At 46.8% G+C, this 16,455-nt stretch overlaps 1 protein-coding gene across 2 annotated transcripts in view; it reads right to left on the reverse strand.

Moving 5' to 3' along the window:
- crim1 (cysteine rich transmembrane BMP regulator 1 (chordin-like)) overlaps window positions 1-16,455 on the reverse strand; it is a 278,667-nt gene that overhangs the window by 142,298 nt on the left and 119,914 nt on the right. For both annotated transcript variants that reach the window (XM_063055529.1, XM_063055527.1), the window contains exon 3: window positions 7,147-7,389. In XM_063055529.1, the coding sequence (XP_062911599.1) occupies window positions 7,147-7,389 (243 nt within the window). The remainder of the gene's footprint in view (window positions 1-7,146; window positions 7,390-16,455) is intronic.

Raw genomic sequence — 16,455 nt, forward strand, 5'->3', positions numbered from 1 at the left:
GCAGCATCTGCGGAAACGATCAGTCAACGTTTCGGGCTGGAACCCTTCGTCAGGGATCCGGCCCGAAACATTGACCGATCGTTTCCATGGATGCTGCCCGACCTGCTGAGTTCCTCCAATGTGTTGTCAGTGTTGCTTTGACCCCAGCATCTGCAGAATATTTTGAGTATTTAGTGGGGCTATGTGTTTCTATGCACCTTAGTTGTAAGAAAAAAGAGAAAAGCTGAGAATTGTTAAAATTTAGGTTAGATTTATTTAATAATAACATGTACATTGAAACATACAGTGAAATGTGTTGTTTGTGTTTTAATAACCAACACAATCTGAGGATCTTCTGGGCACAGCCCACAAGTGTCGCCACACATTCTGGCGCCAGCAGAGCGTGCCCACAATGTAGAACAACCCTCTGCCAAAACACAACAATCAGCAACGGCAAAACAATTCCCTTTCTCACCCCCTGCATCCCCACCTGCACACAGAGGCGGGCCTCCAACTCCAGTGGAGCGAGTCTACAGGAAGATCTGAGTGTCACAATTATCAAAGTTCAACCTGTACACAAAACACAACAAACTGCGCAAACACAAAAAGGAATAAATAATAATAAATAAACAAGCAATAAATATTGAGAACATGAGATGAAGAGGGAGAGTGTTCCAGAATTTAGACCCAGCGATGATGATGAAACGGCAGTATATTTCCAAGTAAGGAAGGTGAGTTACCTAGGGGGAGCTTGAGAGAACCCTGGTTGATGCAAAACTCTAGGCCAACTGAGTCATTTACCTGTAAAGGCCTGGAGTCTGTCAACCAATTTGAGTGGAGTTCATTGTCAAGTGGATGAGTACAGTGAAACAGACAAGCTTACCTGCCACAACATCCCGGGCAAGTAAGTACAAACAACACAGAACAAATATTATATATAAATTATACAATACAGTGGAGAGAAAAAGGCTGTGCAAAAAAAAAGATCAATGCAAAACATCAGTTTAAAAGTTCAAGGTAAATTTAATATCAAAGTTTTCTTGTGGGCATTTTGAATTTATTCTATTGCACTTCAATGAATGCAATATAATCAAAGAAAAACTACACACAAAGACTGTCGAGCAATGAATACAAACAGTGCAAATAATTTTAAGAAAAGTGAATAAATAATGCTGGGGAACATCTATTTATTTATTTATTGAGATGCAGTGCAGAATAGTTCCTTCCGGCCCTTCCAGCTGTACAGTCAAGTACTTTGTGTTCTATATTTGTAATTAATTTAGAGCACCTTGTAGAGATCTGTTTTCACTTTGACACAAAAGTGTCTTTTTCTGATGATCAGTGTCAAAAAAGCCAAATTAAATCTACTGTGATCCAATGCTGTAAAACAATAAAACATGAAAACTTCCAAGAGGGGGTGAATACTATTTATAGGCACTGTAATCCTAGCCTAATCATGGGACAACTTATACTGACCAATTAACCAACCAACCGGTATGTCTTTGGACTGTGGGAGAAACTGGAACACCCGGAGGAAACCCACGTGGTCAGGGGGAGAATGTACAGACTCCTTACAGGCAGTGGCGGGAATTGTACTGTAAAGCGCGGTGTTAACCACTACACTACAACATGTGTTGTAGGGTCCTTGAAACTGAATCTATAGGCTGTGGAATCAATTCGGAGCTGAGGTCAGTGAAGTTATCCACGCTGGTTCATAACTGAAGGGCAGTTTTGGTCCCCTAATCTGAGGAAAGACATTCTTGCCATAGAGGGAGTACAAAGAAGGTTCACCAGATTGATTCCTGGGATGGCAGGGCTTTCATATGATGAAAAACTGGATCGACTAGGCTTATCCTCGCTGGAATTTAGAAGATTGAGGGGGGATCTTATTGAAACGTATAAAATTCTAAAGGGATTGGACAGGCTAGATGCAGGATGATTGTTCCCGATGTTGAGGAAGTTCAGAACGAGGGGTCACAGTTTGAGGATAAAGGGGAAGCCTGTTAGGACTGAGATGAGGAAAAACTCCTTCACACGGAGAGTGGTGAATCTGTGGAATTCTCTGCCACCGGAAACAGTTGAGGCCAGTTCATTGGCTATATTTAAGAGGGAGTTAGATATGGCCCTTGTGGCTAAAGGGACCAGGGGGTATGGAGAGAAGGTAGGTACAGGGTTCTGAGTTGGGATGATCAGCCATGATCATACTGAATGGTGGTACAGGCTTGAAGGGCCAAATGGCCTACTCCTGCACCTATTTTCTATGTTTCGATAACTGTTTGTAAGCCTGGTGGCGTGGGACCTAAGGCTCCTGATGGCTGTAGAGGGAAGACATCAGAGCATCAGAGACCAGCCCTTGGTAGTGCAACAGGAGGTCTGTATTGTTGAACCTGGCAGTACAGGACTTCACAGTAACAGCAACGAAAGCAATACAGCTTTAACCGTTCCTTCAGCCCTTCACTACTGCATGGTGCTGACAAACCTTCTTCACTTGGTGTTATACCAGGTATGGGAAAATTTCAGACCTGGCTGCTTTGGAGGCTTGTCAGCAAAATAAACAGCACTTGGATGTACATGGTATTGAACTGCAGAGTTTGCTAAACACTGCTGTCGGCACTTTACACCAGCTGATGAATGAAGGATTTTTTACCAGATCTCCCCATCGCACTGGGCATGAGGCCGGATTTAATCAGAACTTAATAGAGATGCTGGGCTCTTGTAATGGCAAAATATAGGCTAGCGGATGGGGAGGGGGCTCTGGGAAAAGAGAGAGAGTGGAGCAGAGAAGGATGGTGGGGGTGGTTGGCTGGGAACAGAGAGAAAGGAGCAGAGATGGAAAACAGATAGAGTCGTAGAGTCATAGAACACCAGAGCACAGAAACAGGCCCTTCGGCCCATCTAGTCAGTTCTGAGCTATCACCATTGGGCACCATGGTAACGAGGCGGTTAGCGAGACACTATCACAGCTCGGGGTGCTCCAGAGTTCTGAGTTCAGTTCCAATGCAGTCTGTAAGGAGTTTGTGCGTTCTCCCTGTGACCGCGAGGGTGTCCATTGGGTGCTTCAGCTCCTCCCCCGCAGTCCAGAGATGTACCGGCTAGTAGGTTAGTCGGTCATTGTAAACTCTCCCGTGATTAGGCTCGGGTTAAATAAGCGGACTGCTGGGTGTTGCAGCTCGTTGGCCCAGAAGGACCTGTTCCTGCTGTATCTCTAAATAATTCATTAATTATGCTTCCAGTCCAATTAACCTGCACCTAGACCATGGTACTCCCATATCCCTCCCGTCCATGTACCTATCCAAGTTTCCTGCATCCACCACTTCCACTGGCAGCTAGTGCCATCCTCTGAGTGAAGAAGCTCCCCCTCGCATTCCCCTTAAACGTTTCACCCTTCACCATTCACCTTTGACCCAAGACCTGGGTGAAATGGGATAGAAAGCAGTGTTTGGAGATTGGGAAAGTATATGGGAATGGGAAAGGCACAGGAACTGGAGTGGAGAAAAGCATGGAATAGGAATAGCATTGGAATGGGAATGACATGGGAATGGAAAATGCACAGGGATAGGAAAGGCCTTCTTCTGGGCAGTGTCTTCACACGACAGGTGACCTCAGCCACTATCAATACTCTTCAGAGATTGTCTGCCTGGTGTCAGTGGCTGCATAACCAGGACTTGCGATATGCACCAGTTGCTTATGAACATCCACCACCTGCTCCCATGGCTTCCTGTGACCCTGATCGGGGGGCGGAGCAGGTGCTAACCCTCACCCAAGGGTGACGTGCAGGTTAGCGAGGGAGAGGCGCCCTTCACCTCCATTGGTAGACACGTATCTCCACCCTGCCAACCAGGAGGTGTTTGGTGGCTGGAAGCAGCTGCACAGTGACCCCTTGAGTGGTGAGGTTAACTATGAAAGGATTCAACGGCGGATGCAGCTGAAATTTTGATTCTCTCACACAGAGGGTTTCCACTTGCCTCAGTGCCCAAGTGTACCTAAACATGAAATCATAGGGCTCAGAACGACAGCAAGCTACATCTATACAGTGCCAACAGAACCACTGCACTGAAGTCTCTCCCTGAGGGACACCTAACCACATTGCAAATGAAGTCACGTCGAGTGACTGTGGACAGGTACCCAGAAGCTTGGATCAGTGAGCTAGGTCTTGAGGAACATCTCACAGGAAGAAAGGGAGGCGAGGGTAAGAAGTTCATTGGATGGATAGGAATTTTGGGAGAGAAATTTCAGAGCTGCAGTCCTTAGCAGCTGAAGGCATATCTGCCAAATGAGGAGGCACAAAAACTGAGGCTTGAAATGGAGGATTGCAGAAGGCTGCTACAGAGACTGGAGGGAGTTACAGAGATAGGAGGTTACGGAGAACATGGAGAGAATGGAAAACAGGATTGAGAATTTTTGAACTTAAGTCCATGTGGATCTGGTGCCAGGAATCAAACTTTCAAACTTGAAGTCTTCTCACATTTGCTCTCTCCTTATCTCTCCCCAACTTCATAACACTCTTTCCATGCTCTTCAAAGTCAGAGAGAAGTACATCACAAAAACAGGCACTTTAGCCATTCTAGTCCATGCCAAAACCATTTAAACAGTCTACTCCCATTGACCTGCACTGGGACCATAGCCCTCCATATCCTTACTATCCATATAGCTATCCAAACTTTTCTTAAATGCCGAAATGGAGCTCCAATGGACCAATTGTGCTAGCAGCTCATTCCATAATCTCATGAACCTCTGAGTGAAGAAGTTTTCCCTCATGTTCCCTTCAAACTTCCCCCCTTTCACCCTCAAGCCATGACTTCTACTTGTAATCCCACCCAACCTCAGAGGAAAAAGCCTGCTTGCATTAATCCTATCTATCCCCCTCGTAATTTTGTATACTCCTATCAAATCTCCTCTCAAGCCACGTTCTAAAGAATATAGTTGTAACCTATTCAATCTTTCCTTATAACTCAGATCCTCCAAACCCAGCAACATCCTAGTAAATTTTCTCTGTACTCTTTCAACCTTGTTCACATCTTTCCTGTGTAGGTGACCAAAACTGCACACAACACCCCAAATTAGGCCCCACCGATGTCTTACACATCTTTAACATAACATCCCATCTTCCGTACTCAAGAGATTTGATATATGAAGGCCAATGTGATGAAAGTTTTCTTTATGATCCTGTCTACCTGCGACGCCACTTTCACTGAATTATATACCTGTATTCCCAGAACCTCTTGTTCTACCACACTCCTCAGTGCTCATACTGTTCACTTTGTTGACAGAGTTTGAGCAATGATTAAGAATTGAACTAGTTTGTTTCACTAAGGCAAAGTTCAAAGTTTGAAGCAAATTTATCATGCAAGTACATATATGTCACCATATATAACCTTGATATTCATTTTCTTGTGGGCATACTCTATAAATCCATAAGAGAATAATAACCATAATAGAATCAACAAACGACCACACCAACTTGGACATTCAACCAGTGTGCAAAAGACAACAAGCTGTGCAAATATAAAAAGAAAGCTACAGAAGGAGTTGAGTTGTTTAAGGTGGCTTGCAGCAGAGGAAGAAACCTGACTACTGGAACAAAGACATCTGAGATATAATGCTGTTGGTAATGGCTGCTTGTAGATTGGCACATGCCTAATAGGTTTGGGTTAAGTGACTATTCTCTCTGTATCTTAAAAATATTTCTTCCAGGTGTAGAGGCGAGGAACAAAGGCATGATTTTGGTAGGTACCAGTCACTGGTAGATAAGAGGGCTGGCTGTGACTGTAAACAACAGGAGCAATAACTGATCGATTGCCTGTTAAACACCGCTCATACATTTTATCATCAGTCTAAAACTGCTGTGGCCAGGATCTGCCTCAAACTCCCATTGCAGGGGTTACAATTACCTCCAAAAAATGAATGGAAAGCTGAAGGAAGATAAAGGGAGGTGATCCTTTCAGTGAAGTCTGCAGACAGAACTGAGTTCCATGCTTAAAGTCACGCCTCCCATCTTTCCAGCTGTTTGGTAGACCAAGAAAGACACTTGGACCCAATAAACTCATGCATATATGCTACTTCCCCTCTGGCTGAGTGAGATGAGAATGAGAGGTCATAGATTAAGGGCAAAAGGTGAAATTATTCAGGGGAATCCGAGGGGAAAGATCTTCTCCGAGAGGGTGGTGCAAGTGTGGAACGACCAGCGGAAGCGGTGGATGTGGGTTTATTTGTAGTACTTAAGAGAAGTTTGATTATGTGATGGATGAGAGAGGCATGGAGGGCAGGAGATCAGGTTAGTATGGACTAGCTGGACCGAAAGGCCTACCAGACTACCAGTGCTGGTGGGAGTGTGTAAACACAGAGTAATACCCTTCATCATAGATCTGGCAGGGTGCTAACACTTCCTGCTGAAATAAGTGGGGGAGGGGGAGAGGGGGCTTTGGGGCTGTAATGTTTTTCTGTCATTTGTTCTTTGGGGTTCCCTTCTGTTTTCATGGATGTCTATGAAGAGTAGAAATTTCAGGTTGTACACTGTATATTAAGTGGAACCAGTGAACCATTGAAACTCTGAACAGGAACAGGACAAGGTCAACCTGTGAGACTTTCCTGTCTCCAGATATGAATGCATAATATGGACAGATTTGCATAATACTGATAAAGACAAACTGCTGGAGAAACTCAGCAGGTCGGGCAGCATCTGTGGAGGGAATGGACAGTCAGTGTTTGGGCTGAGACCCTTCATCAGGACTGTCCATTTTCCTCCTCAGCTGCAGCCTGGCCCACTGTGCTCCTCCAGTAGTCTGCACTCACCCTGTGCCTATGATTAGCTTCTGATGAAACACCAACTCCTCTTCCAAAAGAGCAAGAACTCACCGTGCATTGTAACATACAGTGAAATGCGTTGTTTGCATCAACGACTAACACGGTTCGAGGATGTGCTGGGGCAGCCCGCCAGTGTCGTCACGTATCTGGCACCACTACAGCATACCCACAACTCACTAACCCTAACCTGCATGGCCCTGGAACGCACAGTCACAGGGAGAAGGTACAAACTCCTTACAGACAGCAGCGGGAAGTGAATCCAGACCGGCAGCGCTGTAAATCATTACACTAACTGTTACACTACCGCGCTACCCCGGCCACCCTTAAAGTAATGTCCGAAAGAGGAGCAGGATTTTCCCTCACCTTTCTTGCACTCGTAAAGGTCGCAGCATTCCCCTGGCTTCCCCGAAGCCTTGGAAACGAGGATGCTTTGGTAGCCGGGCTGGCAGACCTTCCTCAAGCAGTCGGCGGGGTTACACATGCAGCGGCTCGGCAGTGGGCAACACTCGCCGGGTGGGGCATAGCCTTCGATCAGGATGGAGTCCTCGGGGCAGCGTGGAGAGAACTGGACCTCGCACCGGGCCTTTGAGCAATCTGGCTTCTCTTCTGCAAAACAAACAGACGGGGGAGACATTAGAGAAACATATGGGGGGGGCGGGGGTTATCTATGTGTCAGTGACACACACCTCCCATTGATACTCATGAAGCCTGCGCTGCTTGCCTACTCCATGCCCAACTTACCCTCTTGTAGGCTGTTGCCACCCTCTGCCATCTCACCCATCTGCTGAACAGAGCTGGACTTCGTACATGAATCCTCACGGCCTTCTCCAGGTGCGCAGTAGGGAGCATCCTGACATGCTGCATCGCTGCACAGTACAGAAACTGCACTGCGGCAGACGGGAGGGCTTTCCAACAGGTAGTCAAGACCAGCCTACCCGCCATCAAGGTGCTGGGAAAAGGCCAGCAATATCATGAAAGATCCCACTCACCCTGTTCCTGGACTGTTTATCCCACTCCCATTCAGGAAGAGGCTAAGTAGCATCCACACCAGGACCACCAAACAGTTACTTTCCCCAACACCTCCACCCAGTAATCCACCCCACCACCACTACCTTATCATTTCCTGTCAGAGTCACCTTATATACAGACACTCCTGCGTCTAGTGTGACTTAATGTACAGACAATCAATCGATAAGCTAATCTTACGTATTTATATTTATTGTGTGTTTTTATTATTGCGTTCTTTAGCTCATTGCGTGTTTCTTTGGATCAGGAGTAACAATTGTTTTGTTCTCTTCTACACTCAGGTACTGGAAATGACACGGAACAATCGTGAATCCTAATAGCTTCAGGCAAGGAAGCAGCTGGCAATTCACCAAGCTGGCTGATCTCCACCCTCCGCACACATACCCAGCTCCTACTGAATGGAGTTCTTGTACAATAAAGATGGACTCTTCACCTCACAAACCTACTTTGAATGTCTACTTTGATGTCCTCCTACCTTACAGCTGTGAACTTTACTTCATCATGGTCCTTGAGGCTTATTGTCTCCCTGCACTGCACTTTCTCGGTGACACTAAATTCTGCATTCTGCGATTGCCTTTCCCTTGCACTACTCTGCATTGATGTGGGGAAATGAGGTGCACGGATGGAGTGCGAAGTTTTTCACTGTATCACAGTACATGTGACAATAATAAACCAATGACCAATTCTTCTGAAGAGGGGAGTAAACAGTTGATGTTTTGGGCCAAATCCCTTCATCAGAGTTCCGATGAAGGATCTCAACCCAAAACCATCGACCATTTATTCCCCTCTGTAGATTCTGCCTGACCCGCTGCGTATCTCATCACAAACAAGAGAAAATTTGCAGATGCCGGAAGTCTGAGCAACACACACGAAATACTGGAGGAACTCAGCAGGCCGGGCAGCATCTGTGAAAACAGTACAGTACAATCCTGCCGAAAGGTTCCGGCCCAAAACGTCAACTGCACTCTTGTCCTAGATGCTGCATTCCTCCAGCATTTTGTGTGTACTGCTGTGTATCTCCAACATTTTGTGCACTTTGTGCTGGAATTCCAGCATCACTTGCGTACCAGTTGTTCTCCCTTTCTGCAAGGATGCTCCTTCTTCCTAGCATTTCTTGACGTTCTGCTTCCTTCCTTTCCTCCCTCTCTTTCTTCCTCCCATACTTACCAGGTGCTGCCTGAATTAATTAGAGTACATATCTTATGAGGATAAGCTGAGCGAAGAATTAAGAGAGGTGACTCAATAGATAATAATAAACATATCGAGTGAACAGCCAGGGCAGAAATGCATATACAAAGGGACACAATTGTAAGGTGATTGGAGGAAAGCATAGAGGGGATGCCATAGGTAGTTTCTTTACACAGAGAATGATAGTTGCATGGAACATGTTGCCAGGAACGGTCCTGCACGGTAATGCTTCCACAAAACAACACAGTTCAAGACATATAGTACTGTGCAAAAATCTTAGACACATATATATAGATAGGGTGCCTAAGACTTTTGCACAGTACTGTATTTGTCAACGTGGAGTGGACAGCGGGTTTGTAAATCTGGTGGGAGCAAAGGATGTTGGGAATGGTATGGGTGGAGTGCCACGGGAGGGGTCTGGGCCAGATGGCAGAGGAGTGCCCGGAGCATGGGATGGCATGGGTGCAGACACACCCAGCCCTGAGACACCTGGCAAGGTCATTTAATTCCAAACAATTGGTTTGCTGATCATTACAGAATGTATCTCTGGTGCTTCACACTCCCTTCCCCTTTCCCAACCATGAGTCCCCTCTCCCTGCCCTCTTCCCACTCTCAGTCCACAATAGAGACTCATATCAGAATCAGGTTTATCATCACTCACATATGTCACAAAACGTGTTCCTTTTTTTTGGCAGCAGTACAGTGCAATGCATAAGATTACTACAGTACTGTGCAAAGGTCTTAGGCAGATACGAGGGGTGATTGATAAGTTCGTGGCCTAAGGTTGAAGGAATCGATTTTAGAAAACCGAGCACATTTATTTTTCCTACATTTACACACTTAGTCCAGCAGTTGTGGAGCATACGGATCCCTTCCTTGTAGAAGTCAGCATCTTGGACCTCCAGAAGTGGTCCACAGCAGGGGTGATTGATATGTTTGTGGCCTAAGGTAGAAGAAGATGAGTTATACAGCTCTTGTTATATGCACGTGCAGTTCAACTCTTTGAGTGATTATGCAGAAAGTTTGAAGTTAATAACTCATCTTCTTCTACCTTAGGCCACAAACTTATCAATCACCCCTGCTGTAGACCACTTTCTGGAGGTCCAAGACGCCGACTTCTACAAAGAAGGGATCCGTAAGCTCCATGATCGCTGGACTAAGTGTGTAAATGTAGGAGGGGACTATGTTGAGAAATAAATGTGCTAGGTTTTCTACAACTGACTCCTTCTACCTTAGGCCATGAACTTAACAATCGCCCCTCGTATACAGTATACAGCTAGGGTGCCTAAGACTTTAGCACAGTACTGTATATCAGTGATAACATACCTGACAGAGGCAGATACCTTAAGGACATTTAAGAGATTCTTAGATGGGCACATGGATGACAGAAGAATGGACGGCAATGTGGGAGGAAAGGGTTGGATTGACCTTAAGAGCAGGTTAGGTGGTTGCACAAAATCGTAGGCTGAAGGGCGTGAACTGTGTCATGTTCATACTCATTGCGCTTCTTTCCTCCTTCCTCCCTCTCCCTTCCTTCACTGTGAAATCATGCAAGTCAGAAGGCAGAAGCAGACACCCCTTACGATTACTTGCTTGCATGTTTAAAGGACATCGGCCTCTTCTGCTGCCCAGGGCTGAGGTCAGTGCTGGTCCTGTTCTCCCCCACATGCGTCACAGTGCGTGCTTGGGAACACTGCCGCACCCTCTCTTGATTTAACCCTCTTTTATCTCTTTATATATTTTGTTTACTTTTTTAATCTGACACCAGCCTTCTTTGTAGGTTGGCTGAGCTCAGCCAGGCTTGAGAGAGATAAGGGGAGCAAGGGAGGGGGAGAGGGGGAGAGAGAGAGGGGGGGGGAGGGGAGAGAGAGAGAGAGAGAGAGAGAGAGAGAGAGAGAGAGAGAGAGAGAGAGAGAGAGAGAGAGAGAGAGGTGCGGTCAAATGCACGGTGCAGTCAGGCAAAATTACCGGCACTGTGCTGATCCCTGTGTTGTGGCTTGTCGGCCCGTGTTGGCTTGAGGGAGAGGAATATCCCAAGCAAGGAGGCAAGGCAGAAGACTCAAGCTTTGATAATCTGGAGACATCTGGGGAACATGTGTGCAGGCACTGAGCGGTGACGAGATTGGGACAGGCAGCATTCCTGTAGCAGAAATCCAGAGGGCTGGACTAGTGAACTGGAGGCACGAGATCCCATCCCACCAGTGCAACGGGGAGAGGTTTAAACCCACACATTTAACCAAAGCTACATACAGAATGCCGGACGACTCAGCAGGTCAGCTAGTACCTGTGGAGGGGAATGAACAGTCGACGTTTTGGTCAGAGACCCCTCTTGAGATGAAATGCGAGAAAACCGGAATTAGAAGGTGGGGGCAGGGGGAAGGAGTACAAGGTGATAGGTGAAGCCAGGTGAGGGGGAAGGTGGATGGGGGAGGGGAGGGGAGGGGTGAAGTGAGAATCTGGGCGCTGATCGGTGGAAAAGGTAAAGGGGCTGAAGAAGGAAATCTGATAGGAGAGGAGAGTGGACTATGGGAGAAAGGGAAGGAGGAGGGAGATGATGGGCAGGTGAGGAGAAGGGACGGAGTAAGAGGGGAGCCAGAATGGGGAATTGAAAAAGAGAGGTAGCGGGGGGGGGGAGGGGGAGAAGTTCAATATTCATGCCATCAGGGTAGAGGCCAGCCAGGTGGAATATGAGGTGTTACTCCTCCAACCTCAGAGTGGCCTCATCTTAGCAGTAGAAGAGGCTATGTTAACCACAATGGAATACAAGTCATAGTGCCTGTAAAATCAGTAAACTGTTATCACAAACCCATTTGTGTTTGAAAGTTCAACCTGACTTCAATACAGCAATGGACCCATGGCAATGCGATTGATTCTTAACCGTTCTCTGAAGTTACCCCGCACATGCCTGGGGATGGACTTTACACGTCAGTTGTGATAGCCCTATCAAATTACAGTGTGTGAATAAAGATACCAGAAATTCTTTAGAATATATTTGGAGAGGAGGCTTTAGGAGGGAAGAAGGGTGGCGAGAGGTAGTGGTCACCATGGGCTTAGTAGCCACTTGTGTTATAGAACACAGAACATTACAACATAGTACAGGCCCTTCAGCCCACAATGTTGTGCCAACCCCTTAACCTGCTCTGAGATGGGCACATGGATGTTACAAGTGTGGAAGAGTTGTATAGCAGGACAGGATTAAATTGATCTTTGAGTTTATTAAATGTCCCTCATGGATGTGCCTCTACCTTCACGCCTGGCAGGGCGTCCCACACACCCACCATTCAACTGTTTGAAAAGACTGATAATGTAAATGGAGGCACCCAACATGAAGACAGGTAGCAGAAGTGCGAGAGTTGCCAGCTTCACTCTGCTTGTTCCCAGCCCGTGGTCACTGCCCTGGGCAGAAACTTCCACTGCTTCATTGCCAGGAGTTCCAAGGGCCACAACTGCCTGCACGTATAGTGACCATGTTATTGAAAAGCTTGGAGATTCCATTATGAACTACTTAGAGTCTCTCCAGCGTACAACTCTAAGTGGCCAAGCTGTTCGACTGAAAATCTGCTTTGCTCCGCTAAGCTCCCCCGCCGCCCCTCCCTCCCCCCGGTCCCCAGTCGCAGCTGCAAAATGGCCAGCACTTTCCATAATAATGTCCTTAACTCCGTTGCTATCACAGTCCCACTGGAAGCCATCACTGAGATATCTCCGTTACTCTTTCACTATTCACTGTACAATGTAGCCCAGTGGGATGTGTCCCTGGGTAATGACCACAAAACCAATCTCACCAGCTGACACCTCCTACACCAGGTTAGATTGGATTCTGACACATATTTCATAAATGCTTCCATTGTAGTTGAAGTACCAGACCCCAGTGACTAGCAGCAGTAAAAAAAACTCTTGAAGGATGCGACAAATGCAATTTGAATTTCAAATCTCCAGCAGCAGAACGTTGTCCCTTCTGTCACCTTCAGAGAAAATTAAACTTTGCAGAACTTTTTTTTCTTTTAAAATCTCCTTGCTGGTGTTACGTTCTCCTCTGCTCACTATCCAGAGCATCACTTCGTTCTCCCCCAACTTGACTGCCACCTTCTGTAGTTCCGTCTTCTCCGTGCGCATACCACAATACACACACATGCACGCAAACACACACGCACACATGTAAATACATACACGCGCAAACCTTCTCACTGCTCAGATGAGGCTTTTGTGCAAAAGTCTTAGGCACATGTATATAGCGAGGGTGCCTAAGACTTTTTCACAGTACTATATTTGTCAACATGGAGCAGAGAACAAGTTCGTAAATCTGGCGGGAGCAAAGGATGTTGGGAATGGCAAGCGTGGCGTGCCGCGGGGGGGGTGTGGGACAGGTGGCAGAGAAGGAGTGCCGGGGCGGGAGGTGACAGGGGTGCAGACACACCCAGCCCTGAGACATCATGCAAGGTTATTTGATAAACAATTCGTTTATTGATCATTACAGAATGTCTTTCAGATGCATCCCACTCCCTCCCCTTTCCCTTCCCCTTTTCCCACCCATGATTCCCCTCTTCCTGCTCCGTTTCCCACTCTCAGTGAACAATACAGACCCATATCAGAATCAGGTTCATCATCATTCACATGTCATGAAGTTTGTTTTTGTTTGTGGCAGCAGTACAGTGCAATACATAAAATTACTACAGTACTGTGTAAAAGTCTTACGCACCCTAGCTATATACATGTGACTAAAGCCTGGTTTATACTTCTGCATTAACTGGACGCCATAACCTACGCAAGTGGCCTACGCGCGTTGTGAGCATTTATACTTGTACGTTGATGTGTCTGCGTCGCGCGGCAATTCGTGCACGTCAGGCATGCGCACTCACCTGCCCGCGCAAGGCTTCATGGTCATAGTAGTCTCAGGGTAAACAAGACGCGAGCGTCTTTTTTCATATGAAATGTGTCCTCCATAGTTTCGGAGGTCTGTAAAGCTCTCACGTAGAGTTCCGCATTGGCTTTGCGTAGGGTTTGCGATGCAGACCTTACAGCGACGTGTTGATGCAGAAGTATAAACCAGGCTTAAGATTCTTGCATGGCACTGTATGTACAGTATTCCAGGGGTACCTTGGCACAGGTAGTGAAGCTGACTCACAGCTCCTGTGACCCTCCTTCACCCAGATCTCCACTGCTATCTGGGTGGAATTTGCATGTCGGGCATTTTCCAGAGGCTCCTGTTTCCTCCCACACTGCAAGGGCGTGCGGAGTGGCGGGTTATGCTGGCCATTGTAAGTTACGTGTAGGAGAGTCAGGGGAGTAAAAGGGGGTGTGGTAGAAAATGGGTTATAGGGAATTAAGAGGGGCAATGGGGTTGATAGGATTCCTTTGGAAGCCAGTATGGACTCATAGGGTTGAATAGTCACCTTCCACTTTGCAAGCAAATGTGAAATATAATAAATATGAGAAGCTATTGTCCAACTGCAAGAACACATCTGCATGGCAAGGAATCAGTCCTGGGTCCCTACTGCAATGATATCACTGTATCGTGCCTTTGGGAGGACATCTTAAAGAACTCTGCGTCCGTGGAGTGCACTTCACTTTTCCCCATCTCAGTTACACATACGTCTGACATGTGTAGCTTGTAGAGTCACTGGATAACGTTGACAGGATGGGTAAGAAGGCACTTAGTGTGTTGGCCATGAGTCGGGGGACTGAGTTCAAGAGCTGTGAGGTAACGTTGCAGCTTGGTAGAACACTGGTTAGACCACACTTAGAGCTCTGGTCACCTCACTATAGGAAGAATGTAAAAGCTTTAGAGAGGATGCAGAGGAGATTTACCAGGATGAGGCCTGGATTGGAGAGCATGTTTTGAGCATAGCTTGAACGAGCTGGAGCTTTTCTCTTTGAAGTGAAGGGGGATGAGAGCTGACTTGATAGGGGCGTGTAAGATGATAAGAAGCATAGATAGAGTGGCTTTTCCCCAGGATGGAAATGCCTAATATGAGGGAGTATACAGTAATTGAAGGTGATTGGAGGGAAGTCTGGGGGAGGGGGGGCTGCTGTCAGAGGTAGGTTTTTTTTAACACGGAGTGGTGGGTATGAGGAATATGCTGCCAGGGGTGCTGATGGTGGCAGATACATTCATCATCATCATCATGTGCCATATCGTACGACATGGGCGATCCATGATTGCTCTTGGCAAATTTTTCTACAGAAGTGGTTTGCCTTTGTCTTCTTCTGGGCCGCTGACCCCAGCCATTATGAATACTCTTCACAGATTGTCTGCCTGGTGTCCGTGATCGCACAACCAGGGCTTGTGATATGCACCAGCTGCTCATCCACCACCTGCTCCCATGGCTTCCTGTTACCCTGATCCGGGGGGGGGGGCAAGCAGGGGCTACACCTAGCCCAAGAATGACCTAAAAACTAGTGGAGGGAAGAAGCACCATTCACCTCCTGTTAAATCTCCACCCTGCCACCCAGCAGATACATTAAGGAGGTTTAAGAGATTCTTAGAAAGGGACATGGATAGAAGAAAAATGGAGGGCTAGGAGGAGGCCAGGGATTGATCTTTTGATTGGGATAAGAGGTTGGCACAACATTGTGGATCAAAGGGTGTTGTACTGTTCTATATTCTGGTCCTCCTGCAACCGAGAGTGTGCCCACTGGCAATCTGAACCAGTACTGTTTAAACAGCAAGAAAGTCAGATACAGTACATCCTGATTTCCTGGCTCTTGCCTCCGAGTCTCCCTGTCAGAACAGTAGGGTTTGGGAGGTGCAACTGCTAAGGTTGCCCACAGGGCCTTGTTGAGTAGCTCAATGGTTTCAATTGTTCAACTTAATATCACAGAATGTATACAACCTGAAATTCTTACTCTTCACAGACACCCACAGAGAAACCCATAAAGAATGAGTGACAGAAACATCAGAACCCCTAAGCCCCCTCCCCCGACCCATGTAAAAGCATCCACCAGCCACCAACAGGGTATGACGAGAGGTTGGCTGGGGGTGGGGATTTGCATGGGACGGGTGGAACTGGGGCATTTCACGTCTTGGCCCTTCCAATGTTCCATGACAACATATGACACAGAAACCCTTTGTCCATGCCGACAATCAAGAACCTATCCATTCCAATCCCATTTACCAGCTCTCGTCCATAGCCTTCTATGCCTTGTTGATTCAGTTGCTCTTCTGAACAGAGTGCCTCATCCACCACTGCCTTAGGCAGTACATTCTTCCCCTTCCTACCCCACTGCTTTCTCACTAACCCACAAAGTTGCAATCTGTCCTGGGAGGAAGGTGAAGCCCACTTCCAGCAACACCGAGCCCCCAGGCACACTCGGCTCTTCTTTACAATTAGCTTTAATAGGACCACCGACAAAGAGCTCATTTTCCATTTCATTTTTCTCATTTTCGTATTGATCAAAGCACTGACATTTGAGACGATCAAGTGCTCCGTGTGTAAATTTAGGGCAATTAACCTTTGGTAT

This window comes from Mobula hypostoma, chromosome 8 (assembly GCF_963921235.1).
Source record: "Mobula hypostoma chromosome 8, sMobHyp1.1, whole genome shotgun sequence".
NCBI classification, from domain to species: domain Eukaryota; kingdom Metazoa; phylum Chordata; class Chondrichthyes; order Myliobatiformes; family Myliobatidae; genus Mobula; species Mobula hypostoma.